Below are 27,539 nucleotides of genomic sequence, written 5' to 3' on the forward strand. Positions count from 1 at the left end.
GTTCAGGTGAGACCAGGACACCTAGCTACCAGGACCAGTATGTGTTTGTGTTCAGGTGAGACCAGGACACCTAGCTACCAGGACCAGTATGTGTTCAGGTGAGACCAGGACACCTAGCTACCAGGACCAGTTTGTGTTCAGGTGAGACCAGGACACCTAGCTACCAGGACCAGTATGTGTTTGTGTTCAGGTGAGACCAGGACACCTAGCTACCAGGACCAGTATGTGTTCAGGTGAGACCAGGACACCTAGCTACCAGTGACAGTATGTGTTTGTGTTCAGTGAGACCAGGACACCTAGCTACCAGGACCAGTATGTGTTTGTGTTCAGGTGAGACCAGGACACCTAGCTACCAGGACCAGTATGTGTTTGTGTTCAGGTGAGACCAGGACACCTAGCTACCAGGACCAGTATGTGTTTGTGTTCAGGTGAGACCAGGACACCGAGCTACCAGGACCAGTATGTGTTTGTGTTCAGGTGAGACCAGGACACCTAGCTACCAGGACCAGTATGTGTTCAGGTGAGACCAGGACACCTAGCTACCAGGACCAGTATGTGTTTGTGTTCAGGTGAGACCAGGACACCTAGCTACCAGGAGCAGTATGTGTTTGTGGTTCAGGTGAGACCAGGACACCTAGCTACCAGGAACAGTATGTGTGAGACCAGGACACCCTGTGTTCAGGTGAGACCAGGACCAGGACCAGTATGTGTTTGTGTTCAGGTGAGACCAGGACACCTAGCTACCAGGACCAGTATGTGTTCAGGTGTGACCACTCCAGGACCAGTATGTGTTCAGGTGAGCCCAGGACACCTAGCTACCCAGGACCAGGACACCTAGCTGACCAGTATGTGTTCAGGTGAGACCAGAACACCTAGCTACCAGGACCAGTATGTGTTTGTGTTCAGGTGAGACCAGGACACCTAGCTACCAGGACCAGTATGTGTTCAGGTGAGACCAGGACACCTAGCTACCAGGACCAGTATGTGTTTGTGTTCAGGTGAGACCAGGACACCTAGCTACCAGGACCAGTATGTGTTTGTGTTCAGGTGAGACCAGGACACCTAGCTACCAGGACCAGTTTGTGTTTGTGTTCAGGTGAGACCAGGACACCTAGCTACCAGGACCAGTATGTGTTCAGGTGAGACCAGGACACCTAGCTACCAGGACCAGTATGTGTTTGTGTTCAGGTGAGACCAGGACACCTAGCTACCAGGACCAGTATGTGTTTGTGTTCAGGTGAGACCAGGACACCTAGCTACCAGGACCAGTATGTGTTCAGGTGAGACCAGGACACCTAGCTACCAGGACCAGTATGTGTTCAGGTGAGACCAGGACACCTAGCTACCAGGACCAGTATGTGTTTGTGTTCAGGTGAGACCAGGACACCTAGTTCAGGTGAGACCAGACACCTAGCTACCAGGACCAGTCAGTTTGTGTTCAGGTGAGACCAGGACACCTAGCTACCAGGACCAGTATGTGTTCAGGTGAGACCAGGACACCAGCTACCAGGACCAGTTTGTGTTCAGGTGAGACCAGGACACCTAGCTACCAGGACCAGTATGTGTTCAGGTGAGACCAGGACACCTAGCTACCAGGACCAGTATGTGTTTGTGTTCAGGTGAGACCAGGACACCTAGCTACCAGGACCAGTATGTGTTCAGGTGAGACCAGGACACCTAGCTACCAGGACCAGTATGTGTTTGTGTTCAGGTGAGACCAGGACACCTGCTACCAGGAGCAGTATGTGTTCAGGTGAGACCAGGACACCTAGCTACCAGGACCAGTATGTGTTTGTGTTCAGGTGAGAGACCAGGACCAGTATGTGTGTTCAGGTGAGACCAGGACACCTAGCAGGACCAGTATGTGTTCAGGTGAGACCAGGACACCTAGCTACCAGGACCAGTATGTGTTCAGGGGTGAGACCAGGACACCTAGCTACCAGGACCAGTATGTGTTCAGGTGAGACCAGGACACCTAGCTACCAGGACCAGTATGTGTTTGTGTTCAGGTGAGACCAGGACACCTAGCTACCAGGACCAGTATGTGTTCAGGTGAGACCAGGACACCTAGCTACCAGGAGCAGTATGTGTTCAGGTGAGACCAGGACACCAGCTACCAGGACCAGTATGTGTTCAGGTGAGACCAGGACACCTAGCTACCAGGACCAGTATGTGTTCAGGTGAGACCAGGACACCTAGCTACCAGGACCAGTATGTGTTCAGGTGAGACCAGGACACCTAGCTACCAGGACCAGTATGTGTTTGTGTTCAGGTGAGACCAGGACACCTAGCTACCAGGACCAGTATGTGTTCAGGTGAGACCAGGACACCTAGCTACCAGGAGCAGTATGTGTTTGTGTTCAGGAGAGCCCAGGACACCTAGCTACCAGGACCAGTATGTGTTCAGGTGAGACCAGGACACCTAGCTACCAGGACCAGTATGTGTTCAGGTGAGACCAGGACACCTAGCTACCAGGACCAGTATGTGTTTGTGTTCAGGTGAGACCAGGACACCTAGCTACCAGGACCAGTATGTGTTCAGGTGAGACCAGGACACCTAGCTACCAGGACCAGTATGTGTTTGTGTTCAGGTGAGACCAGGACACCTAGCTACCAGGACCAGTATGTGTTCAGGTGAGACCAGACCAGACAGGACCAGCTGAGACCAGGACCAGTATGTGTTCAGGTGAGACCAGGACACCTAGCTACCAGGACCAGTATGTGTTCAGGTGAGACCAGGACACCTAGCTACCAGGACCAGTATGTGTTCAGGTGAGACCAGGACACCTAGCTACCAGGACCAGTATGTGTTCAGGTGAGACCAGGACACCTAGCTACCAGGAGCAGTATGTGTTCAGGTGAGACCAGGACACCTAGCTACCAGGAGCAGTATGTGTTCAGGTGAGACCAGACCAGCTACACCAGTAGCAGGTGAGACCAGGACACCAGTACCAGGACCATGTGTTCAGGTGAGACCAGGACACCTAGCTACCAGGACCAGTATGTGTCAGGTGAGACCAGGACACCTAGCTACCAGACCAGACCAGGACACTAGCTACCAGGACCAGTATGTGTTCAGGTGAGACCAGGACACCTAGCTACCAGGACCAGTATGTGTTCAGGTGAGACCAGGACACCTAGCTACCAGGAGCAGTATGTGCTTGTGTTCAGGTGAGACCAGGACACCTAGCTACCAGGACCAGTATGTGTTCAGGTGAGACCAGGACACCTAGCTACCAGGACCAGTATGTGTTCAGGTGAGACCAGGACACCTACCAGCTAGTATGTGTTCAGAGACCAGTATGTGTTTGTGTTCAGGTGAGACCAGGACACCTAGCTACCAGGAGCAGTATGTGTTCAGGTGAGACCAGGACACCTAGCTACCAGGACCAGTATGTGTTCAGGTGAGACCAGGACACCTAGCTACCAGGACCAGTATGTGTTCAGGTGAGACCAGGACACCTAGCTACCAGACCAGTATGATGTTCAGGTGAGACCAGGACACCTAGCTACCAGGAGCAGTATGTGTTCAGGTGAGACCAGGACACCTAGCTACCAGGACCAGTATGTGTTCAGGTGAGACCAGGACACCTAGCTACCAGGACCAGTATGTGTTCAGGTGAGACCAGGACACCTAGCTACCAGGAACAGTATATGTTCAGGTGAGACCAGGACACCAGCTTGTGTTCAGGTGAGACCAGGACACCTAGCTACCAGGACCAGTATGTGTTCAGGTGAGACCAGGACACTAGCTACCAGGACCAGTATGTGTTCAGTGAGACCAGACACCTAGCTACCAGACCAGTTTGTGTTCAGTGAGCCCAGACACCAGGACACCTAGTTCAGGTGAGACCAGGGCTACCAGACCAGTATGTGTTCAGGTGAGACCAGGACACCTAGCTACCAGGACCAGTATGTGTTCAGGTGAGACCAGGACACCTAGCTACCAGGACCAGTATGTGTTTGTGTTCAGGTGAGACCAGGACACAGTATGTGCTGAGACCAGGACACCTAGCAGTATGTGTTTGTGTTCAGGTGAGACCAGGACACCTAGCTACCAGGACCAGTATGTGTTCAGGTGAGACCAGGACACCTAGCTACCAGGACCAGTATGTGTTCAGGTGAGACCAGGACACCTAGCTACCAGGACCAGTATGTGTTCAGGTGAGACCAGGACACCTAGCTACCAGGACCAGTATGTGTTCAGGTGAGACCAGGACACCTAGCTACCAGGACCAGTATGTGTTCAGGTGAGACCAGGACACCTAGCTACCAGGACCAGTATGTGTTTGTGTTCAGGTGAGACCAGGACACCTAGCTACCAGGACCAGTATGTGTTCAGGTGAGACCAGGACACCTAGCTACCAGGAGCAGTATGTGTTCAGGTGAGACCAGGACACCTAGCTACCAGGACCAGTATGTGTTTGTGTTCAGGTGAGACCAGGACACCTAGCTACCAGGACCAGTATGTGTTCAGGTGAGACCAGGACACCTAGCTACCAGGACCAGTATGTGTTGTGTTCAGGTGAGCCCAGGACACCTAGCTACCAGGACCAGTATGTGTTTGTGTTCAGGTGAGACCAGGACACCTAGCTACCAGGACCAGTATGTGTTCAGGTGAGCCCAGGACACCTAGCTACCAGGACCAGTATGTGTTTGTGTTCAGGTGAGACCAGGACACCTAGCTACCAGGACCAGTATGTGTTTGTGTTCAGGTGAGACCAGGACACCTAGCTACCAGGAGCAGTATGTGTTCAGGTGAGACCAGGACACCTAGCTACCAGGACCAGTATGTGTTCAGGTGAGACCAGGACACCTAGCTACCAGGACCAGTATGTGTTCAGGTGAGACCAGGACACCTAGCTACCAGGACCAGTATGTGTTCAGGTGAGACCAGGACACCTAGCTACCAGGACCAGTATGTGTTCAGGTGAGACCAGGACACCTAGCTACCAGGACCAGTATGTGTTTGTGTTCAGGTGAGACCAGGACACCTAGCTACCAGGACCAGTATGTGTTCAGGTGAGACCAGGACACCTAGCTACCAGGACCAGTATGTGTTTGTGTTCAGGTGAGACCAGGACACCTAGCTACCAGGACCAGTATGTGTTCAGGTGAGACCAGGACACCTAGCTACCAGGACCAGTATGTGTTCAGGTGAGACCAGGACACCTAGCTACCAGGACCAGTATGTGTTCAGGTGAGACCAGGACACCTAGCTACCAGGAGCAGTATGTGTTCAGGTGAGACCAGGACACCTAGCTACCAGGACCAGTTTGCAGTCAGGTGAGACCAGGACACCTAGCTACCAGGACCAGTATGTGTTCAGGTGAGACCAGGACACCTAGCTACCAGGACCAGTATGTGTTTGTGTTCAGGTGAGACCAGGACACCTAGCTACCAGGAGCAGTATGTGTTCAGGTGAGACCAGGACACCTAGCTACCAGGACCAGTATGTGTTTGTGTTCAGGTGAGACCAGGACACCTAGCTACCAGGACCAGTTTGTGTTCAGGTGAGCCCAGGACACCTAGCTACCAGGACCAGTATGTGTTCAGGTGAGACCAGGACACCTAGCTACCAGGACCAGTATGTGTTTGTGTTCAGGTGAGCCCAGGAAACCTAGCTACCAGGACCAGTATGTGTTTGTGTTCAGGTGAGCCCAGGACACCTAGCTACCAGGACCAGTATGTGTTTGTGTTCAGGTGAGCCCAGGACACCTAGCTACCAGGACCAGTATGTGTTCAGGTGAGCCCAAGACACCTAGCTACCAGGAGCAGTATGTGTTCAGGTGAGACCAGGACACCTAGCTACCAGGAGCAGTATGTGTTCAGGTGAGACCAGGACACCTAGCTACCAGGACCAGTATGTGTTCAGGTGAGACCAGGACACCTAGCTACCAGGACCAGTATGTGTTCAGGTGAGACCAGGACACCTAGCTACCAGGACCAGTATGTGTTCAGGTGAGACCAGGACACCTAGCTACCAGGACCAGTATGTGTTCAGGTGAGACCAGGACACCTAGCTACATTACATTACATTTACATTTAAGTCATTTAGCAGACGCTCTTATCCAGAGCGACCAGGACCAGTTTGTGTTCAGGTGAGACCAGGACACCTAGCTACCAGGACCAGTATGTGTTCAGGTGAGACCAGGACACCTAGCTACCAGGACCAGTATGTGTTCAGGTGAGACCAGGACACCTAGCTACCAGGACCAGTATGTGTTCAGGTGAGACCAGGACACCTAGCTACCAGGACCAGTATGTGTTCAGGTGAGACCAGGACACCTAGCTACCAGGACCAGTTTGTGTTCAGGTGAGCCCAGGACACCGAGCTACCAGGAACAGTATGTTTTTGTGTTCAGGTGAGACCAGGACACCTAGCTACCAGGACCAGTATGTGTTTGTGTTCAGGTGAGACCAGGACACCTAGCTACCAGGACCAGTATGTGTTCAGGTGAGACCAGGACACCTAGCTACCAGGACCAGTTTGTGTTCAGGTGAGACCAGGACACCTAGCTACCAGGACCAGTATGTGTTTGTGTTCAGGTGAGACCAGGACACCTAGCTACCAGGACCAGTTTGTAGTCAGGTGAGACCAGGACACCTAGCTACCAGGACCAGTTTGTGTTTGTGTTCAGGTGAGACCAGGACACCTAGCTACCAGGACCAGTATGTGTTTGTGTTCAGGTGAGACCAGGACACCTAGCTACCAGGAACAGTATGTGTTTGTGTTCAGGTGAGACCAGGACACCTAGCTACCAGGACCAGTATGTGTTTGTGTTCAGGTGAGCCCAGGACACCTAGCTACCAGGACCAGTATGTGTTTGTGTTCAGGTGAGCCCAGGACACCTAGCTACCAGGACCAGTATGTGTTCAGGTGAGCCCAGGACACCTAGCTACCAGGACCAGTATGTGTTCAGGTGAGACCAGGACACCTAGCTACCAGGACCAGTATGTGTTCAGGTGAGACCAGGACACCTAGCTACCAGGACCAGTATGTGTTCAGGTGAGACCAGGACACCTAGCTACCAGGACCAGTATGTGTTCAGGTGAGACCAGGACACCTAGCTACCAGGACCAGTTTGTGTTCAGGTGAGACCAGGACACCTAGCTACCAGGACCAGTATGTGTTTGTGTTCAGGTGAGCCCAGGACACCTAGCTACCAGGACCAGTATGTGTTTGTGTTCAGGTGAGACCAGGACACCTAGCTACCAGGACCAGTATGTGTTCAGGTGAGACCAGGACACCTAGCTACCAGGACCAGTATGTGTTCAGGTGAGACCAGGACACCGAGCTACCAGGACCAGTATGTGTTCAGGTGAGACCAGGACACCGAGCTACCAGGACCAGTATGATTATGTGGCCAGTGAGCGGCTGGGCAGGACACCGAGCTACCAGGACCAGTTTGTGTTCAGGTGAGCCCAGGACACCTAGCTACCAGGACCAGTATGTGTTCAGGTGAGACCAGGACACCTAGCTACCAGGACCAGTATGTGTTTGTGTTCAGGTGAGACCAGGACACCTAGCTACCAGGACCAGTATGTGTTCAGGTGAGACCAGGACACCTAGCTACCAGGACCAGTATGTGTTTGTGTTCAGGTGAGACCAGGACACCTAGCTACCAGGACCAGTATGTGTTCAGGTGAGACCAGGACACCTAGCTACCAGGACCAGTATGTGTTTGTGTTCAGGTGAGACCAGGACACCTAGCTACCAGGACCAGTTTGTGTTCAGGTGAAATTAGGACACCTAGCTACCAGGACCAGTATGTGTTCAGGTGACACCAGGACACCTAGCTACCAGGACCAGTTTGCAGTCAGGTTAGACCAGGACACCTAGCTACCAGGACCAGTTTGTGTTCAGGTGAGACCAACTATCATCATCATCACCTTTACTGGGGGCGGCCGGTAGCCTAGTGGTGAGACCAGGTAGCCTAGTGGTGAGAGCAGGTAGCCTAGTGGTGAGAGCAGGTAGCCTAGTGGTGAGAGCAGGTAGCCTAGTGGTTAGAACAGGTAGCCTAGTGGTTAGAGCAGGTAGCCTAGTGGTTAGAACAGGTAGCCTAGTGGTTAGAGCAGGTAACCTAGTGGTGAGAGCAGGTAGCCTAGTGGTTAGAGCAGGTAGCCTAGTGGTTAGAACAGGTAGCCTAGTGGTTAGAGCAGGTAACCTAGTGGTGAGAGCAGGTAGCCTAGTGGTGAGAGCAGGTAGCCTAGTGGTTAGAGCAGGTAGCCTAGTGGTTAGAACAGGTAGCCTAGTGGTTAGAGCAGGTAACCTAGTGGTTAGAGCAGGTAACCTAGTGGTTAGAGCAGGTAACCTAGTGGTTAGAGCAGGTAACCTAGTGGTTAGAGCAGGTAACCTAGTGGTTAGATCAGGTAGCCTAGTGGTTAGAGCAGGTAGCCTAGTGGTTAGAGCAGGTAGCCTAGTGGTTAGAGCAGGTAACCTAGTGGTTAGAGCAGGTAGCCTAGTGGTTAGTGCAGGTAACCTAGAAATTAGAGCAGGTAGCCTAGTGGTTAGAGCAGGTAACCTAGTGGTTAGAGCAGGTAGCCTAGTGGTTAGAGCAGGTAACCTAGTGGTTAGAGCAGGTAACCTAGTGGTTAGAGCAGGTAACCTAGTGGTTAGAGCAGGTAACCTAGTGGTTAGAGCAGGTAACCTAGTGGTTAGAGCAGGTAACCTAGTGGTTAGAGCGTTAGACTAGTAACCAAAAGGTTGCTGGATCTGTTTCCCCAATCTGACAAGGTAAAAATCTGTCCTTCTGCCCCTGAACAAGGCAGTTAAACCACTGTTCCCTGGGAAGCTGTCATTATACATAAGAATGTATTCTCAACTGTCTTGTTAAATAAAGGTTTCAGGTAAAATAGTCCTCTTTTCCTGTGCAGGACTGAGTCTAACAAGCTGTTTTATATGATTAGAAAAGTCTGATTACTGTGTGTTTGTGTGTAGGATTGGCTCTGTGACAGTAACAGATCAGTACCAGTATTCTGACATGTTGCCGGGAGACGAGGATGCCTTCTCCAGAGAACCCTTCATCGTCCGCCTTCACACCCCCAAGACAGGTAGCACTGCTGTTATAACACTGTTATAAGTTATCGTAGGGGTGTTACAAACAGTCGTCAGATGTTATTACAGGTACATTGGAGTGAATCAATTGAGTTGAGAACATCATGAGATAGGATTAAACAGACATGACATCATGAGATAGGATCAAACAGACATGACATCATGAGATAGGATTAAACAGACATGACATCATGAGATAGGATTAAACAGACATGACATCATGAGATAGGATTAAACAGACATGACATCATGAGATAGGATTAAACAGACATGACATCATGAGATAGGATCAAACAGACATGACATCATGAGATAGGATTAAACAGACATGACATCATGAGATAGGATTAAACAGACATGACATCATGAGATAGGATCAAACAGACATGACATCATGAGATAGGATTAAACAGACATGACATCATGAGATAGGATTAAACAGACATGACATCATGAGATAGGATCAAACAGACATGACATCATGAGATAGGATTAAACAGACATGACATCATGAGATAGGATTAAACAGACATGACATCATGAGATAGGATCAAACAGACATGACAGCATGAGATAGGATCAAACAGACATGACATCATGAGATAGGATCAAACAGACATGACATCATGAGATAGGATCAAACAGACATGACAGCATGAGATAGGATCAAACAGACATGACAGCATATGGAGTCTTGTCATTTCCGCCTCTCTCTCGTACATTGCGTACATTGTCAAAGTATACATATAACAACAAATGATGGGACCAGCATCAATAATAATAATAGTAGTGGAAATGGGATTACCATTAACAGCAACTACAACAACAATATTAATGAGAATAATGATAGATTAAATCAATCTGTCTGTCTTTCTGTCTCTTTAACTCTGCCTCTGTCTCTCTCTCTGTCTCATTCTCATTCTCTGTCTGTCTCTCTCTCTCTGTCTCTCTTTCTCTGTCTGTCTGTCTCTCTGAAACTCTTTCTCTGTCTGTCTCTCTCTCTCTGTTTCTCTTTGTCTGTCTCTCTTTGTCTATTTCTCTGTCTGTCTCTCTCTCAGTCTCACTCTCTGTCTGTCTCTCTCTCTGTCTCTCTCTCTCTTTCTCTGTCTGTCTGTCTCTCTCAAACTATTTATCTGTCTGTCTCTCTCTCTCTCTGTTTCTCTTTGTCTGTCTCTCTCTCAAACTTTCTCTGTCTGTCTCTCTCTCTCTCTCACTCTCTGTCTCTCTCTCTTTCTCTGTCTGTCTGTCTCTCTGAAACTCTTTCTCTGTCTGTCTCTCTCTCAAACTATTTCTCTGTCTGTCTCTCTCTGTCTCATTCTCTGTCTCTCTCTCTCTGTCTCTCTCTTTCTCTGTCTGTCTGTCTCTCTGAAACTCTTTCTCTTTCTCTGTATCTCTCTCTCTGTCTCTCTGTCTCTCTCTCTCACTCTCTGTCTCTTTCTCTTTCTCTGTCTCTGTCTCTTTCTCAATCTCAATTCAATTTCAATTTAATAAGGGCTTTATTGGTATGGGAAACACATGTTAACATTGCCAAAGCAAGTGAAGTAGATAATAAGCAAAAGTGAAATAAACAATCAAAATGAACAGTAAACATCACACTCACAGAAGTTTCAAAAGAATAAAGACATTTCAAATGTCATATCATGTCTATATACAGTGTTGTAATGATGTACAAATGGTTAAAGTACAAAAGGGAAAATAAATAAACATAAGTATGGGTTGAATTTACAATGGTGTTTGTTCTTCACTGGTTGCCCTTTTCTCGTGGCAACAGGTCACAAATCTTGCTGCTGTGATGCCACACTGTGGTATTTCACCCAGTAGATATGGAAGTTTATCAACATTGGGTTTGTCTTTGCTTTGTGTGTCTGTGTAATCTGAGGGAAATATGAGTCTCTAATATGGTCATACATTTGGTGGGAAGTTTGTGGGCAGTGAGCACATAGCCTGTCTTCTCTTGAGAGCCAGGTCTGCCTACGGCGGCCTTTCTCAATAGCAAGGCTATGCTCACTGAGTCTGTACATAGTCAAAGCTTTCCTTAAGTTTGGGTCACAGTGGTCAGGTATTCTGCCACTGTGTACTCTCTGTATAGGGGCCAAATACCATTCTAGTTAGTTTTTTTGTTCATTCTTTCCCATGTAATAAATAATAATAATATGCCATTTAGCAGACGCTTTTATCCAAAGCGACTTACAGTCATGTGTGCATACATTCTACGTATGGGTGGTCCCGGGAATCGAACCCACTACCCTGGCGTTACAAGCGCCATGCTCTACCAACTGAGCTACAGAAGGTCAAGTAATTATCTTTTCTCATGATTTGGTTGGGTCTAATTGTGCTGCTGTCCTGGGGCTCTGTGGGGTCTGTTTGTGTTTGTGAACAGAGCCCCAGGACCAGCTTGCTTAGGGGACTCTTATCCAGATTCATCTCTCTGTAGGGTGTGTTATGGTAAGTTTGGGAATCGTTTCCTTTTATGGTTGTAGAATTTAACGGCTCTTTTCTGGATTTTGATCATTAGCGGGTATAATCATAATTCTGCTCTGAATGCATTATTTGGTGTTCTACGTTGCACACTGAGGATATTTTAGAAGAATTCTGCATGCAGTCTCAATTTGGTGTTTGTCCCATTTTGTAAATTATTGGTTGGTGAGCAGACCCCAGACCTGACAATCATAAAGGGCAATGGGTTCTTCAACTGATTCAAGTAGTTTTAGCTAAAATGGGACAGCAGGATCCTAATTGGTATGTTGACTTTTATTTTCCTTTTGGTGGAATAGAAGGCCCTTCTGCCTCTCTCTGTCTCCCCATATCTATCTCTCCCCTCTCTCTGTGTCTCTGTCTCTCCCTGCCTCTCTCTCTGTCTCCCCATATATATCTTTCCCCTCTCTCTGTGTCTCTGTCTCTCCCTGCCTCTCTCTCTGTCTCCCCATATCTATCTCTCCCCTCTCTCTGTCTCACTCTCTCCCTGCCTCTCTCTCTGTCTCCCCATATCTATCTCTCCCCTCTCTCTGTGTCTCTGTCTCTCCCTGCTCTCTCTCTGTCTCCCCATATCTATCTCTCCCCTCTCTCTGTCTCACTCTCTCCCTGCCTCTCTCTCTGTCTCCCCATATCTATCTCTCCCTCTCTCTGTGTCTCTGTCTCTCCCTGTCTCTCTCTCTGTCTCCCCCATATCTATCTCTCCCCTCTCTCTGTGTCTCTGTCTCTCCCTGTCTCTCTCTGTCTCCCCATATCTATCTCCCCTCTCTCTGTCTCACTCTCTCCCTGCCTCTCTCTGTCTCCCCATATCTATCTCTCCCCCTCTCTGTCTCACTCTCTCCCTCCCTGCCTCTCTCTCTGTCTCCCCATATCTATCTCTCCCCTCTCTCTGTGTCTCTGTCTCTCCCTGCCTCTCTCTCTGTCTCCCCATATCTATCTCCCCCTCTCTCTGTGTCTCTGTCTCTCCCTGCCTCTCTCTCTGTCTCCCATATCTATCTCTCCTCTCTCTCTGTGTCTCTGTCTCTCCTGCCTCTCTCTCTGTATCCCCATATCTATCTCTCCCCCCTCTCTGTGTCTCTGTCTCTCCCTGCCTCTCTCTGTCTCCCCATATCTATCTCTCCCCTCTCTCTGTCTCACTCTCTCCCTCCCTGCCTCTCTCTCTGTCTCCCCATATCTATCTCTCCCTCTCTCTGTGTCTCTGTCTCTCCTGCCTCTCTCTCTGTCTCCCATATCTATCTCTCCCCTCTCTCTGTGTCTCTGTCTCTCCCTGCCTCTCTCTCTGTCTCCCCATATCTATCTCTCCTCTCTCGCTGTGTCTCTGTCTCTCCCTGCCTCTCTCTGTATCCCCATATCTATCTCTCCCCTCTCTCTGTGTCTCTGTCTCTCCCTGCCTCTCTCTGTCTCCCCATATCTATCTCTCCCCTCTCTCTGTGTCTCTGTCTCTCCCTGCCTCTCTCTCTGTATCCCCATATCTATCTCTCCCTCTCTCTGTGTCTCTGTCTCTCCCTGCCTCTCTCTCTGTCTCCCCATATCTATCTCTCCCCTCTCTCTGTGTCTCTGTCTCTCCCTGCCTCTCTCTCAGTCTCCCCATATCTATCTCTCCTCTCTCTCTGTGTCTCTGTCTCTCCCTGCCTCTCTCTCTGTCTCCCCATATCTATCTCTCCCCCTCTCTCTGTGTCTCTGTCTCTCCCTGCCTCTCTCTCTGTCTCCCCATATCTATCTCTCCCCCTCTCTGTGTCTCTGTCTCTCCCTGTCTCTCTCTGTGTATCTCTCTCCCCCTCTGTCTCACTCTCTCTCCTCCCTGCGTCTCCCTATGTCTCTCCTTCTGTCTCTCTCTATCTCTGTCTCTCCCTCCCTGCCTCTCCCTATGTCTCTCCTTCTGTCTCTCTCTATCTCTGTCTCTCTCCCTCCCTGCCTCTCCCTATGTCTCTCCTCTCTCTCTCTATCTCTGTCTCTCTCCCTCCCTGCCTCTCCCTATGTCTCTCCTTCTGTCTCTCTCTATCTCTCCCTCTCTCCCTCCCTGCCTCTCCCTATGTTTCTCCTTCTGTCTCTCTCTATCTCTGTCTCTCTCCCTCCCTGCCTCTCCCTATGTCTCTCCTTCTCTCTCTCTATCTCTGTCTCTCTCCCTCCCTGCCTCTCCCTATGTCTCTCCTTCTGTCTCTCTCAATCTCTGTCTCTCTCTCCCTTCCTCTCTCCCTCACTCACTCACTCTCTGTATCTCTCTCCCTGCCTCTCTCACTCTCTGTCTCTCTCTCCCTGCCTCTCTCTCACACCATCTCTCTGTCTCATTCTCTCTCTTTCTCTCCAGCCATACGGGACTTTGTGTTAGTACCCCAGCACACCACTCCCACCAACGCTACTAAAGAGATCGATGCCCTCTACGATGTCTTCCTGGATGTCAAGAAGAAATGGAAGACCGAGGTAACAGTGTTTCTGTGATTTATTGTGTTGGTGTAGGTAGACTATATTACATGGATTTATTGTGATGGTGTAGGTAGACTATATTACATGGATTTATTGTGATGGTGTAGACTATATTACATGGATTTATTGTGATGGTGTAGGTAGACTATATTACATGGATTTATTGTGATGGTGTAGGTAGACTATATTACATGGATTTATTGTGATGGTGTAGACTATATTACATGGATTTATTGTGATGGTGTAGGTAGACTATATTACATGGATTTATTGTGATGGTGTAGGTAGACTATATTACATGGATTTATTGTGATGGTGTAGGTAGACTATATTACATGGATTTATTGTGATGGTGTAGGTAGACTATATTACATGGATTTATTGTGATGGTGTAGGTAGACTATATTACATGGATTTATTGTGTTGGTGTAGGTAGACTATATTACATGGATTTATTGTGATGGTGTAGACTATATTACATGGATTTATTGTGATGGTGTAGGTAGACTATATTACATGGATTTATTGTGATGGTGTAGGTAGACTATATTACATGGATTTATTGTGATGGTGTAGACTATATTACATGGATTTATTGTGATGGTGTAGGTAGACTATATTACATGGATTTATTGTAATGGTGTAGGTAGACTATATTACATGGATTTATTGTGATGGTGTAGGTAGACTATATTACATGGATTTATTGTAATGGTGTAGGTAGACTATATTACATGGATTTATTGTAATGGTGTAGGTAGACTATATTACATGGATTTATTGTGATGGTGTAGGTAGACTATATTACATGGATTTATTGTGTTGGTGTAGGTAGACTATATTACATGGATTTATTGTGATGGTGTAGGTAGACTATATTACATGGATTTATTGTGATGGTGTAGACTATATTACATGGATTTATTGTGATGGTGTAGACTATATTACATGGATTTATTGTGATGGTGTAGACTATATTACATGGATTTATAGTGATGGTGTAGACTATATTACATGGATTTATTGTGATGGTGTAGACTATATTACATGGATTTATTGTGATGGTGTAGACTATATTACATGGATTTATTGTGATGGTGTAGACTATATTACATGGATTTATTGTGATGGTGTAGACTAATACATGGATTTATTGTGATGGTGTAGGTAGACTATATTACATGGATTTATTGTGATGGTGTAGACTATATTACATGGATTTATTGTGATGGTGTAGACTATATTACATGGATTTATTGTGATGGTGTAGACTATATTACATGGATTTATTGTGATGGTGTAGACTATATTACATGGATTTATTGTGATGGTGTAGACTATATTACATGGATTTATTGTGATGGTGTAGACTATATTACATGGATTTATTGTGATGGTGTAGACTATATTACATGGATTTATTGTGATGGTGTAGGTAGACTATATTACATGGATTTATTGTGATGGTGTAGGTAGACTATATTACATGGATTTATTGTGATGGTGTAGACTATATTACATGGATTTATTGTGATGGTGTAGACTAATACATGGATTTATTGTGATGGTGTAGGTAGACTATATTACATGGATTTATTGTGATGGTGTAGACTATATTACATGGATTTATTGTGATGGTGTAGACTATATTACATGGATTTATTGTGATGGTGTAGACTATATTACATGGATTTATTGTGATGGTGTAGACTATATTACATGGATTTATTGTGATGGTGTAGACTATATTACATGGATTTATAGTGATGGTGTAGACTATATTACATGGATTTATTGTGATGGTGTAGGTAGACTATATTACATGGATTTATTGTGATGGTGTAGGTAGACTACATTACATGGATTTATTGTGATGGAGTAGACTATATTACATGGATTTATTGTGATGGTGTAGACTAATACATGGATTTATTGTGATGGTGTAGGTAGACTATATTACATGGATTTATTGTGATTGTGTAGACTATATTACATGGATTTATTGTGATGGTGTAGACTATATTACATGGATTTATTGTGATGGTGTAGGTAGACTATATTACATGGATTTATTGTGATGGTGTAGACTATATTACATGGATTTATTGTGATGGTGTAGACTATATTACATGGATTTATTGTGATGGTGTAGACTATATTACATGGATTTATAGTGATGGTGTAGACTATATTACATGGATTTATTGTGATGGTGTAGGTAGACTATATTACATGGATTTATTGTGATGGTGTAGGTAGACTACATTACATGGATTTATTGTGATGGTGTAGACTATATTACATGGATTTATTGTGATGGTGTAGACTAATACATGGATTTATTGTGATGTAGGTAGACTATATTACATGGATTTATTGTGATGGTGTAGACTATATTACATGGATTTATTGTGATGGTGTAGGTAGACTATATTACATGGATTTATTGTGATGGTGTAGACTATATTACATGGATTTATTGTGATGGTGTAGACTATATTACATGGATTTATTGTGATGGTGTAGACTATATTACATGGATTTATTGTGATGGTGTAGGTAGACTATATTACATGGATTTATTGTGATGGTGTAGGTAGACTATATTACTTGGATTTATTGTGATGGTGTAGGTAGGATATATTACATGGATTTATTGTGATGGTGTAGGTAGACTATATTACATGGATTTATTGTGTTGGTGTAGGTAGACTATATTACATGGATTTATTGTGATGGTGTAGACTATATTACATGGATTTATTGTGATGGTGTAGGTAGACTATATTACATGGATTTATTGTAATGGTGTAGGTAGACTATATTACATGGATTTATTGTGATGGTGTAGGTAGACTATATTACATGGATTTATTGTGATGGTGTAGACTATATTACATGGATTTATTGTGATGGTGTAGGTAGACTATATTACATGGATTTATTGTGATGGTGTAGACTATATTACATGGATTTATTGTGATGGTGTAGACTATATTACATGGATTTATTGTGATGGTGTAGGTAGACTATATTACATGGATTTATTGTGATGGTGTAGGTAGACTATATTACATGGATGTATTGTGTTGGTGTAGGTAGACTATATTACATGGATTTATTGTGATGGTGTAGACTATATTACATGGATTTATTGTGATGGTGTAGGTAGACTATATTACATGGATTTATTGTGATGGTGTAGACTATATTACATGGATTTATTGTAATGGTGTAGGTAGACTATATTACATGGATTTATTGTGATGGTGTAGGTAGACTATATTACATGGATTTATTGTGATGGTGTAGGTAGACTATATTACATGGATTTATTGTGATGGTGTAGGTAGACTATATTACATGGATTTATTGTGATGGTGTAGGTAGAGTATATTACATGGATTTATTGTGATGGTGTAGGTAGACTATATTACATGGATTTATTGTGATGGTGTAGACTATATAACATGGATTTATTGTGATGGTGTAGACTATATTACATGGATTTATTGTGATGGTGTAGGTAGACTATATTACATGGATTTATTGTGTTGGTGTAGGTAGACTATATTACATGGATTTATTGTGATGGTGTAGACTATATTACATGGATTTATTGTGATGGTGTAGGTAGACTATATTACATGGATTTATTGTGATGGTGTAGGTAGACTATATTACATGGATTTATTGTGATGGTGTAGGTAGACTATATTACATGGATTTATTGTGATGGTGTAGGTAGACTATATTACATGGATTTATTGTGATGGTGTAGGTAGACTATATTACATGGATTTATTGTGATGGTGTAGGTAGACTATATTACATGGATTTATTGTGATGGTGTAGGTAGACTATATTACATGGATTTATTGTGATGGTGTAGGTAGACTATATTACATGGATTTATTGTGATGGTGTAGACTATATTACATGGATTTATTGTGATGGTGTAGACTATATTACATGGATTTATTGTGATGGTGTAGACTATATTACATGGATTTATTGTGATGGTGTAGACTATATTACATGGATTTATTGTGATGGTGTAGGTAGACTATATTACATGGATTTATTGTGATGGTGTAGGTAGACTATATTACATGGATTTATTGTGATGGTGTAGACTATATTACATGGATTTATTGTGATGGTGTAGACTATATTACATGGATTTATAGTGATGGTGTAGACTATATTACATGGATTTATTGTGATGGTGTAGGTAGACTATATTACATGGATTTATTGTGATGGTGTAGGTAGACTATATTACATGGATTTATTGTGATGGTGTAGGTAGACTATATTACATGGATTTATTGTGATGGTGTAGACTAATACATGGATTTATTGTGATGGTGTAGGTAGACTATATTACATGGATTTATTGTGATGGTGTAGACTATATTACATGGATTTATTGTGATGGTGTAGACTATATTACATGGATTTATTGTGATGGTGTAGACTATATTACATGGATTTATTGTGATGGTGTAGACTATATTACATGGATTTATTGTGATGGTGTAGACTATATTACATGGATTTATTGTGATGGTGTAGGTAGACTATATTACATGGATTTATTGTGATGGTGTAGGTAGACTATATTACATGGATTTATTGTGATGGTGTAGGTAGACTATATTACATGGATTTATTGTGATGGTGTAGGTAGACTATATTACATGGATTTATTGTGTTGGTGTAGGTAGACTATATTACATGGATTTATTGTGATGGTGTAGACTATATTACATGGATTTATTGTGATGGTGTAGGTAGACTATATTACATGGATTTATTGTAATGGTGTAGGTAGACTATATTACATGGATTTATTGTGATGGTGTAGGTAGACTATATTACATGGATTTATTGTGATGGTGTAGGTAGACTATATTACATGGATTTATTGTGATGGTGTAGGTAGACTATATTACATGGATTTATAGTGATGGTGTAGACTATATTACATGGATTTATTGTGATGGTGTAGACTATATTACATGGATTTATTGTGATGGTGTAGACTATATTACATGGATTTATTGTGATGGTGTAGGTAGACTATATTACATGGATGTATTGTGTTGGTGTAGGTAGACTATATTACATGGATTTATTGTGATGGTGTAGACTATATTACATGGATTTATTGTGATGGTGTAGGTAGACTATATTACATGGATTTATTGTGATGGTGTGTGTAGACTATATTACATGGATTTATTGTGATGGTGTAGACTATATTACATGGATTTATTGTGATGGTGTAGACTATATTACATGGATTTATTGTGATGGTGTAGGTAGACTATATTACATGGATGTATTGTGTTGGTGTAGGTAGACTATATTACATGGATTTATTGTGATGGTGTAGACTATATTACATGGATTTATTGTGATGGTGTAGGTAGACTATATTACATGGATTTATTGTGATGGTGTAGGTATACTATATTACATGGATTTATTGTGATGGTGTAGGTAGACTATATTACATGGATTTATTGTGATGGTGTAGGTAGACTATATTACATGGATTTATTGTGATGGTGTAGGTAGACTATATTACATGGATTTATTGTGATGGTGTAGGTAGACTATATTACATGGATTTATTGTGATGGTGTAGGTAGACTATATTACATGGATTTATTGTGATGGTGTAGGTAGACTATATTACATGGATTTATTGTGATGGTGTAGGTAGACTATATTACATGGATTTATTGTGATGGTGTAGACTATATTACATGGATTTATTGTGATGGTGTAGACTATATTACATGGATTTATTGTGATGGTGTAGGTAGACTATATTACATGGATTTATTGTGATGGTGTAGGTAGACTATATTACATGGATTTATTGTGATGGTGTAGGTAGACTATATTACATGGATTTATTGTGATGGTGTAGACTATATTACATGGATTTATAGTGATGGTGTAGACTATATTACATGGATTTATTGTGATGGTGTAGGTAGACTATATTACATGGATTCATTGTGATGGTGTAGGTAGACTAAATTACATGGATTTATTGTGATGGTGTAGACTAAATTACATGGATTTATTGTGATGGTGTAGACTATATTACATGGATTTATTGTGATGGTGTAGGTAGACTATATTACATGGATTTATTGTGATGGTGTAGACTATATTACATGGATTTATTGTGATGGTGTAGACTATATTACATGGATTTATTGTGATGGTGTAGGTAGACTATATTACATGGATTTATTGTGATGGTGTAGGTAGACTATATTACATGGATTTATTGTGATGGTGTAGACTATATTACATGGATTTATTGTGATGGTGTAGACTATATTACATGGATTTATTGTGATGGTGTAGGTAGACTATATTACATGGATGTATTGTGTTGGTGTAGGTAGACTATATTACATGGATTTATTGTGATGGTGTAGACTATATTACATGGATTTATTGTGATGGTGTAGGTAGACTATATTACATGGATTTATTGTGATGGTGTAGACTATATTACATAGATTTATTGTGATGGTGCAGACTATTACATGGATTTATTGTGATGGTGTAGACTATATTACATGGATTTATTGTGATGGTGTAGGTAGACTATATTACATGGATTTATTGTGATGGTGTAGGTAGACTATATTACTTGGATTTATTGTGATGGTGTAGGTAGACTATATTACATGGATTTATTGTGATGGTGTAGACTATATTACATGGATTTATTGTGATGGTGTAGGTAGACTATATTACATGGATTTATTGTGATGGTGTAGACTATATTACATGGATTTATTGTGATGGTGTAGGTAGACTATATTACATGGATTTATTGTGTTGGTGTAGGTAGACTATATTACATGGATTTATTGTGATGGTGTAGACTATATTACATGGATTTATTGTGATGGTGTAGGTAGACTATATTACATGGATTTATTGTGATGGTGTAGACTATATTACATGGATTTATTGTGATGGTGTAGGTAGACTATATTACATGGATTTATTGTGATGGTGTAGGTAGACTATATTACATGGATTTATTGTGATGGTGTAGGTAGACTATATTACATGGATGTATTGTGTTGGTGTAGGTAGACTATATTACATGGATTTATTGTGATGGTGTAGACTATATTACATGGATTTATTGTGATGGTGTAGGTAGACTATATTACATGGATTTATTGTGATGGTGTAGACTATATTACATGGATTTATTGTAATGGTGTAGGTAGACTATATTTCATGGATGTATTGTGTTGGTGTAGGTAGACTATATTACATGGATTTATTGTGATGGTGTAGACTATATTACATGGATTTATTGTGATGGTGTAGGTAGACTATATTACATGGATTTATTGTGATGGTGTAGGTAGACTATATTACATGGATTTATTGTGATGGTGTAGGTAGACTATATTACATGGATTTATTGTGATGGTGTAGGTAGACTATATTACATGGATTTATTGTGATGGTGTAGGTAGACTATATTACATGGATTTATTGTGATGGTGTAGGTAGACTATATTACATGGATTTATTGTGTTGGTGTAGGTAGACTATATTACATGGATTTATTGTGATGGTGTAGACTATATTACATGGATTTATTGTGATGGTGTAGGTAGACTATATTACATGGATTTATTGTGATGGTGTAGGTAGACTATATTACATGGATTTATTGTGATGGTGTAGACTATATTACATGGATTTATTGTGATGGTGTAGGTAGACTATATTACATGGATTTATTGTGATGGTGTAGACTATATTACATGGATTTATTGTGATGGTGTAGGTAGACTATATTACATGGATTTATTGTGATGGTGTAGGTAGACTATATTACATGGATTTATTGTGATGGTGTAGGTAGACTATATTACATGGATTGATTGTGTTGGTGTAGGTAGACTATATTACATGGATTTATAGTGATGGTGTAGACTATATTACATGGATTTATTGTGATGGTGTAGACTATATTACATGGATTTATTGTGATGGTGTAGGTAGACTATATTTCATGGATGTATTGTGTTGGTGTAGGTAGACTATATTACATGGATTTATTGTGATGGTGTAGACTATATTACATGGATTTATTGTGATGGTGTAGGTAGACTATATTACATGGATTTATTGTGTTGGTGTAGGTAGACTATATTACATGGATTTATAGTGATGGTGTAGACTATATTACATGGATTTATTGTGATGGTGTAGACTATATTACATGGATTTATTGTGATGGTGTAGGTAGACTATATTTCATGGATGTATTGTGTTGGTGTAGGTAGACTATATTACATGGATTTATTGTGATGGTGTAGACTATATTACATGGATTTATTGTGATGGTGTAGGTAGACTATATTACATGGATTTATTGTGATGGTGTAGGTAGACTATATTACATGGATTTATTGTGATGGTGTAGGTAGACTATATTACATGGATTTATTGTGATGGTGTAGGTAGACTATATTACATGGATTTATTGTGATGGTGTAGGTAGACTATATTACATGGATTTATTGTGTTGGTGTAGGTAGACTATATTACATGGATTTATTGTGATGGTGTAGACTATATTACATGGATTTATTGTGATGGTGTAGGTAGACTATATTACATGGATTTATTGTGATGGTGTAGACTATATTACATGGATTTATTGTGATGGTGTAGACTATATTACATGGATTTATTGTGATGGTGTAGGTAGACTATATTACATGGATTTATTGTGATGGTGTAGACTATATTACATGGATTTATTGTGATGGTGTAGGTAGACTATATTACATGGATTTATTGTGATGGTGTAGGTAGACTATATTACATGGATTTATTGTGATGGTGTAGGTAGACTATATTACATGGATTGATTGTGTTGGTGTAGGTAGACTATATTACATGGATTTATAGTGATGGTGTAGACTATATTACATGGATTTATTGTGATGGTGTAGACTATATTACATGGATTTATTGTGATGGTGTAGGTAGACTATATTTCATGGATGTATTGTGTTGGTGTAGGTAGACTATATTACATGGATTTATTGTGATGGTGTAGACTATATTACATGGATTTATTGTGATGGTGTAGGTAGACTATATTACATGGATTTATTGTGTTGGTGTAGGTAGACTATATTACATGGATTTATAGTGATGGTGTAGACTATATTACATGGATTTATTGTGATGGTGTAGACTATATTACATGGATTTATTGTGATGGTGTAGGTAGACTATATTTCATGGATGTATTGTGTTGGTGTAGGTAGACTATATTACATGGATTTATTGTGATGGTGTAGACTATATTACATGGATTTATTGTGATGGTGTAGGTAGACTATATTACATGGATTTATTGTGATGGTGTAGGTAGACTATATTACATGGATTTATTGTGATGGTGTAGGTAGACTATATTACATGGATTTATTGTGATGGTGTAGGTAGACTATATTACATGGATTTATTGTGATGGTGTAGGTAGACTATATTACATGGATTTATTGTGATGGTGTAGGTAGACTATATTACATGGATTTATTGTGATGGTGTAGGTAGACTATATTACATGGATTTATTGTGATGGTGTAGGTAGACTATATTACATGGATTTATTGTGATGGTGTAGACTATATTACATGGATTTATTGTGATGGTGTAGACTATATTACATGGATTTATTGTGATGGTGTAGACTATATTACATGGATTTATTGTGATGGTGTAGACTAATACATGGATTTATTGTGATGGTGTAGGTAGACTATATTACATGGATTTATTGTGATGGTGTAGACTATATTACATGGATTTATTGTGATGGTGTAGACTATATTACATGGATTTATTGTGATGGTGTGTAGACTATATTACATGGATTTATTGTGATGGTGTAGGTAGACTATATTACATGGATTTATTGTGATGGTGTAGGTAGACTATATTACATGGATTTATTGTGATGGTGTAGGTAGACTATATTACATGGATTTATTGTGATGGTGTAGACTATATAACATGGATTTATTGTGATGGTGTAGACTATATTACATGGATTTATTGTGATGGTGTAGGTAGACTATATTACATGGATTTATTGTGATGGTGTAGACTATATTACATGGATTTATTGTGATGGTGCAGACTATTACATGGATTTATTGTGATGGTGTAGGTAGACTATATTACATGGATTTATTGTGATGGTGTAGACTATATTACATGGATTTATTGTGATGGTGTAGGTAGACTATATTACATGGATTTATTGTGATGGTGTAGGTAGACTATATTACATGGATTTATTGTGATGGTGTAGGTAGACTATATTACATGGATTTATTGTGATGGTGTAGGTAGACTATATTACATGGATTTATTGTGATGGTGTAGGTAGACTATATTACATGGATTTATTGTGATGGTGTAGGTAGACTATATTACATGGATTTATTGTGATGGTGTAGGTAGACTATATTACATGGATTTATTGTGATGGTGTAGGTAGACTATATTACATGGATTTATTGTGATGGTGTAGACTGTTACATGGATATATTAGACTTTTTAAAATGTAGATGTTCCAAAGGTCTGCATCAGTGGCTTGTAGGCTGTGTGTGTGAATCAGGAAACGCTAAATGTGTTTATGTTAATTAACGGTCAATTAGCGTGAGTTATTGGCTGACAAAACATCATGACCACCAACACCCTAGGGGTGATGTTCCAAGGGGATTTTAACTGTGTGTGTGTGTAGATGGTGATGTTCCAAGGGGATTTTAACTGTGTGTGTGTGTAGATGGTGATGTTCCAAGGGGATTTTAACTGTGTGTGTGTGTAGATGGTGATGTTCCAAGGGGATTTTAACTGTGTGTGTGTGTAGATGGTGATGTTCCAAGGGGATTTTAACTGTGTGTGTGTGTGTAGATGGTGATGTTCCAAGGGGATTTTAACTGTGTGTGTGTGTAGATGGTGATGTTCCAAGGGGATTTTAACTGTGTGTGTGTGTGTAGATGGTGATGTTCCAAGGGATTTTAACTGTGTGTGTGTGTGTAGATGGTGATGTTCCTAGGGGATTTTAACTGTGTGTGTGTGTAGATGGTGATGTTCCAAGGGGATTTTAACTGTGTGTGTGTGTAGATGGTGATGTTCCAAGGGGATTTTAACTGTGTGTGTGTGTGTAGATGGTGATGTTCCTAGGGATTTTAACTGTGTGTGTGTGTAGATGGTGATGTTCCTAGGGATTTTAACTGTGTGTGTGTGTAGATGGTGATGTTCCTAGGGATTTTAACTGTGTGTGTGTGTGTAGATGGTGATGTTCCTAGGGGATTTTAACTGTGTGTGTGTGTGTAGATGGTGATGTTCCTAGGGGATTTTAACTGTGTGTGTGTGTGTAGATGGTGATGTTCCTAGGGGATTTTAACTGTGTGTGTGTGTGTAGATGGTGATGTTCCTAGGGATTTTAACTGTGTGTGTGTGTGTAGATGGTGATGTTCCTAGGGATTTTAACTGTGTGTGTGTGTGTAGATGGTGATGTTCCTAGGGATTTTAACTGTGTGTGTGTGTGTAGATGGTGATGTTCCTAGGGATTTTACAGTGCCTTGCGAAAGTATTCGGCCCACTTGAACTTTGTGACCTTTTGCCACATTTCAGGCTTCAAACATAAAGATATAAAACTGTATTTTTTGTGAAGAATCAACAACAAGTGGGACACAATCATGAAGTGGAACGACATTTATTGGATATTTCAAACTTTTTTAACAAATCAAAACTGAAACATTGGGCGTGCAAAATTATTCAGCCCCCTTAAGTTAATACTTAGTAGCGCCACCTTTTGCTGCGATTACAGCTGTAAGTCGCTTGGGGTATGTCTCTATCAGTTTTGCACATCGAGAGACTGACATTTTTTCCCATTCCTCCTTGCAAAACAGCTCGAGCTCAGTGAGGTTGGATGGAGAGCATTTGTGAACAGCAGTTTTCAGTTCTTTCCACAGATTCTCGATTGGATTCAGGTCTGGAGTTTGACTTGGCCATTCTAACACCTGGATATGTTTATTTTTGAACCATTCCATTGTAGATTTTGCTTTATGTTTTGGATCATTGTCTTGTTGGAAGACAAATCTTCGTCCCAGTCTCAGGTCTTTTGCAGACTCCATCAAGTTTTCTTCCAGAATGGTCCTGTATTTGGCTCCATCCATCTTCCCATCAATTTGAACCATCTTCCCTGTCCCTGCTGAAGAAAAGCAGGCCCAAACCAGGATGCTGCCACCACCATGTTTGACAGTGGGGATGGTGTGTTCAGGGTGATGAGCAGTGTTGCTTTTACGCCAAACATAACGTTTTGCATTGTTGCCAAAAAGTTCAATTTTGGTTTCATCTGACCAGAGCACCTTCTACCACATGTTTGGTGTGTCTCCCAGGTGGCATGTGACACACTTTAAACAACACTTTTTATGGATATCTTTAAGAAATGGCTTTCATCTTGCCACTCTTCCATAAAGGCCAGATTTGTGCAATATACGACTGATTGTTGTCCTATGGACAGAGTCTCCCACCTCAGCTGTAGATCTCTGCAGTTCATCCAGAGTGAACATGGGCCTCTTGGCTGCATCTCTGATCAGTCTTCTCCTTGTATGAGCTGAAAGTTTAGAGGGACGGCCAGGTCTTGGTAGATTTGCAGTGGTCTGATACTCCTTCCATTTCAATATTATCGCTTGCACAGTGCTCCTTGGGATGTTTAAAGCTTGGGAAATCTTTTTGTATCCAAACCGGCTTTAAACTTCTTCACAACAGTATCTCGGACCTGCCTGGTGTGTTCCTTGTTCTTCATGATGCTCTCTGTGCTTTTAACGGACCTCTGAGACTATCACAGTGCAGGTGCATTTATACGGAGACTTGATTACACACAGGTGGATTGTATTTATCATCATTAGTCATTTAGGTCAACATTGGATCATTCAGAGATCCTCACTGAACTTCTGGAGAGAGTTTGCTGCACTGAAAGTAAAGGGGCTGAATAATTTTGCACGCCCAATTTTTCAGTTTTTGATTTGTTAAAAAAGTTTGAAATATCCAATAAATGTCGTTCCACTTCATGATTGTGTCCCACTTGTTGTTGATTCTTCACAAAAAAATACAGTTTTATATCTTTATGTTTGAAGCCTGAAATGTGGCAAAAGGTCGCAAAGTTCAAGGGGGCCGAATACTTTCGCAAGGCACTGTAAGTAACTGTGTGTGTGTGTGTGTGTGTGTGTGTGTGTGTGTGTGTGTGTGTGTGTGTGTGTGTGTGTGTGTGTGTGTGTGTGTGTGTGTGTGTGTGTGTGTGTGTGTGTGTGTGTGTGTGTGTGTGTGTGTGTGTGTGTGTGGAGATGGTGCTTCTACACCTGCATTGCTTGCTGTTTGGGGTTTTAGGCTGGGTTTCTGTACAGCACTTTGAGATATCAGCTGATGTACGAAGGGCTATATAAATAAAATTTGATTGATTGATTGATTGATGTTCCTATGG

The 27,539-nt window shown here is 42.0% G+C and overlaps 1 protein-coding gene across 1 annotated transcript; it reads left to right on the plus strand.

The window, feature by feature from the left end:
• The first annotated feature begins 6,094 nt into the window (after positions 1-6,094).
• LOC127912596 (deoxyribonuclease gamma-like) lies at positions 6,095-26,475 on the plus strand. Its single transcript, XM_052482614.1, has 6 exons — positions 6,095-6,273; positions 6,593-6,739; positions 8,942-9,054; positions 13,839-13,951; positions 25,476-25,502; positions 26,455-26,475. The coding sequence occupies exons 2-6, from the start codon at positions 6,675-6,677 to the stop codon at positions 26,473-26,475; spliced, it is 339 nt and encodes a 112-aa protein (XP_052338574.1). The 5' UTR covers positions 6,095-6,273; positions 6,593-6,674.
• Positions 26,476-27,539: the final 1,064 nt, after the last annotated feature.

The sequence above is a fragment of the Oncorhynchus keta genome, chromosome 27 (genome assembly GCF_023373465.1).
Source record: "Oncorhynchus keta strain PuntledgeMale-10-30-2019 chromosome 27, Oket_V2, whole genome shotgun sequence".
Lineage (NCBI taxonomy): Eukaryota > Metazoa > Chordata > Actinopteri > Salmoniformes > Salmonidae > Oncorhynchus > Oncorhynchus keta.